General features: G+C 41.4%; 1 protein-coding gene across 1 annotated transcript; it reads right to left on the reverse strand.

The window, feature by feature from the left end:
• Positions 1-619: 619 nt before the first annotated feature.
• On the reverse strand, positions 620-2,541 carry LOC137361196 (probable G-protein coupled receptor 139). The gene is made up of 2 exons (XM_068026118.1): positions 2,445-2,541; positions 620-1,524 (listed from the first exon to the last, which is right to left on the reverse strand). Exons 1-2 carry the CDS (start codon positions 2,539-2,541, stop codon positions 620-622), a joined length of 1,002 nt encoding a protein of 333 aa, XP_067882219.1.
• Between the last annotated feature and the right edge of the window lie 229 nt (positions 2,542-2,770).

Consider the following 2,770-nt stretch of genomic DNA (forward strand, 5'->3'; position numbering starts at 1 on the left):
AGTTATCCAGGGCTGTTCCGTATCGGTACCCGATAGATTGCTATACTGGACCGTTGGTGTGTAGCATATCATCACATGGCATATGCTGTACTGTTTCCAGAAAGTGTGCTCCCCTGGGTTCCAGGAGTGTGCTGTGTGGGGTCCCGGGCATGCGCTGTACCTCGGCCCTGCAGCATGATATCCTGGGACCGGGGAATGTGTGGTTTCCGGCTCGCGGGTGCACTGTGGTGTGGGGTGGCAATGGGGTTTCAAGGACGTGGATGTGACCGGGTTACTGGTTATTCAATGCAGAAAAAATACTTTTCTTATCTATTGATCCCAGTGATGGTGGAGAAATCAATTTCCTTCGCACTCTTCCTTTTTTCCTGCTGCCTTTACATTTTTCCTGATCCTGTCCTGGCTTTCAAATCATGTTACTTCAAAATAAAGCAAAGGTCAGAGAAAATTTTCAGCACTGAGGTACTGAAGATTCCTGGCAATGTGAGCTAATGGTGCATTTGGAAGGGAAAAAAAAACACATTAAATGTTCATTCCCCAAGTACCCCTGGATTTGTGTCTGGTACAATTGTGTGAAGCAGGCTTTGTCTGAAAATTCATCCGTCGATGCTGTGAGATCTTCTCATCGAATTAATTTGACCATCATTGTGAAAGGATATTTCACTCCATTTCTCAACTCCAGTCTGAATTTTCTTTGGGTCACTGCATAAATAAATGTGTTCGTGCAACAACTCAAGAGCTGGAGCATGAAACCTATTTCCTGAACAAATGTGGGCAGAGAAACAGTAACCATGTACCAAAGAAAGTATTCCAATCGTTTCAAAATGGAGCACATCATAAACACCACCCATAACAGTACGAAATTCCCCGATATAACGAACAGTAAAATCATGGATTTTCTTCGGTTCGCCATCTCTGGGTCCATGGGACTCTCCCCACTGCTCCGACTCCGGAGCCGCCTGCGGGCTGTATTGGCGATGAGAATGTTTTTGACCGTCAGTGCATTCAATAGTAGAATCAAAATAAATGGAATAAAAGGTGTTAAAATATGATGCATGAATTCAGTAACAGCCCAGGCTAGTGACTGACCTTTAGCTGGTGCCATGACGCAAAACCAAGGACTGTTCGAAAGTAGATATTTAGATTGATACAGAAAGTACCAGAACATATTTTTCAAACAGCTCAGCACAGTCACTGTTCCGAGAACCACAGCGGCTGTTTTCTGGGTACAATATTTTGTTTTCAGCTTCTGACAACAAATGGCTACAAATCGATCAAAGGAGAAAGTGACGGTAAACCAGACAGAACAGTCTGTGGCGGCATAAAGCAGGACGGCGTGGATATCACAAACTCTAACGTAATACAGAAAAGCAAATTGTTCCCGATAAACAATTGGAATCTGCCTTAGGATCAGATCGAGAATAACGACCAAAAGATCCGCCACTGCCATGGAAACCAGATAGTAGGTGACACATTTGGAGAGACCGCACTTTCCCCGAGACAGGATCACAATCGTCACCACGTTAACTGTACACAAGAAAATAATGGTAAATTATTCATCAAACACCTGAATAACAGCAGTGTGATGTGTTTCTCGTTAAATAACAGCACAGGATGTGGAATATGTCTATTCACGTCCGTCACCATAAAGTGAAATTCGGAAAGACAGATGATGGAATCGATGAGCTAACCTGTGACGGAACATCCTGCATATAGAATTTTTAATCAGAGTAATCAGCAATGAATCAGCAGTTAAATGATGCAACGGGTTCGAATAAAACAAGGTGAAAATAACAACTGTATTTTGATTAAATAAAAAGAGGGAAAAAATCTGGAACTGCACTTCCATCTGAACACATGAGCGTGGTTATGATTTTCAGCCAGTTGGACGTGTTTTGCCATTCAATTAGCTCCCAGTTGATCTGTATCTGAACTCCATCTGCACATCTCGGATCCTTGATCCAACTGAAAAACTAAAAATATGAGGTTTGAAGCATTCAATTCACCTCGTCTGAACTGCTTTGTCGGGGGAATTTTTCTGGATTTCCAGTACGCATTGACTGAATAGAATCGAAATAATGACCACAATCATCATTTGGTTGCTGTCAGTGAAGAGAGTTGACATCCATGGAACACATGTCAACGTCAAATACACACGTTGAGAAAAATAAAAATAGCGTTATAAACTGATAAAAGAAAGAATAAGAGAGATAATAAAGAATATCGTAGCAAAGAAAGAAAGAAAGAAAGAAAGAGAAAGATAGAAGAAAGAACTCACATCTATGGATACAAAAGAGAAACTGCAGTCATGAAAAACACTTTACAGCCAATGAAGTACCTTTCCCATATATTCACTGCTCTAATTTAACGATCTGGACGTGCGGACTAAGATATTACATGCTGTTAAACCCCGGTTGCTGAAGTACCAGCTCCAGGTTGTAACTTACTCGGGACACCAACCGCAGCCAAGATGGGGAAGTATATCCTTTCTACATCATTAAGCGCCCAAAGAATTTTGAGTTTTATCAGAAAACTAAGAGACATCCCTTCTGGTAAGAGTCGTTAATACAGTATTTGCTGTTGATACTGGAAGAAATTCTCCTATTGACACATTGAGAGGATCTCCACTCTTTATCGGAGAAAACACAAATCCATGAGGTGAGATAATTGTGTCCAATGCTGCCTGGGATTACTTACAGTCACTGAACAAACAGATGAAGTCAACACTCCAAGAATTCACTGAAGACCAGTTTAAAGCTGTATCTTCATAATC

The sequence above is a fragment of the Heterodontus francisci genome, unplaced genomic scaffold (genome assembly GCF_036365525.1).
Source record: "Heterodontus francisci isolate sHetFra1 unplaced genomic scaffold, sHetFra1.hap1 HAP1_SCAFFOLD_789, whole genome shotgun sequence".
Classification (NCBI taxonomy): Eukaryota; Metazoa; Chordata; class Chondrichthyes; order Heterodontiformes; family Heterodontidae; genus Heterodontus; species Heterodontus francisci.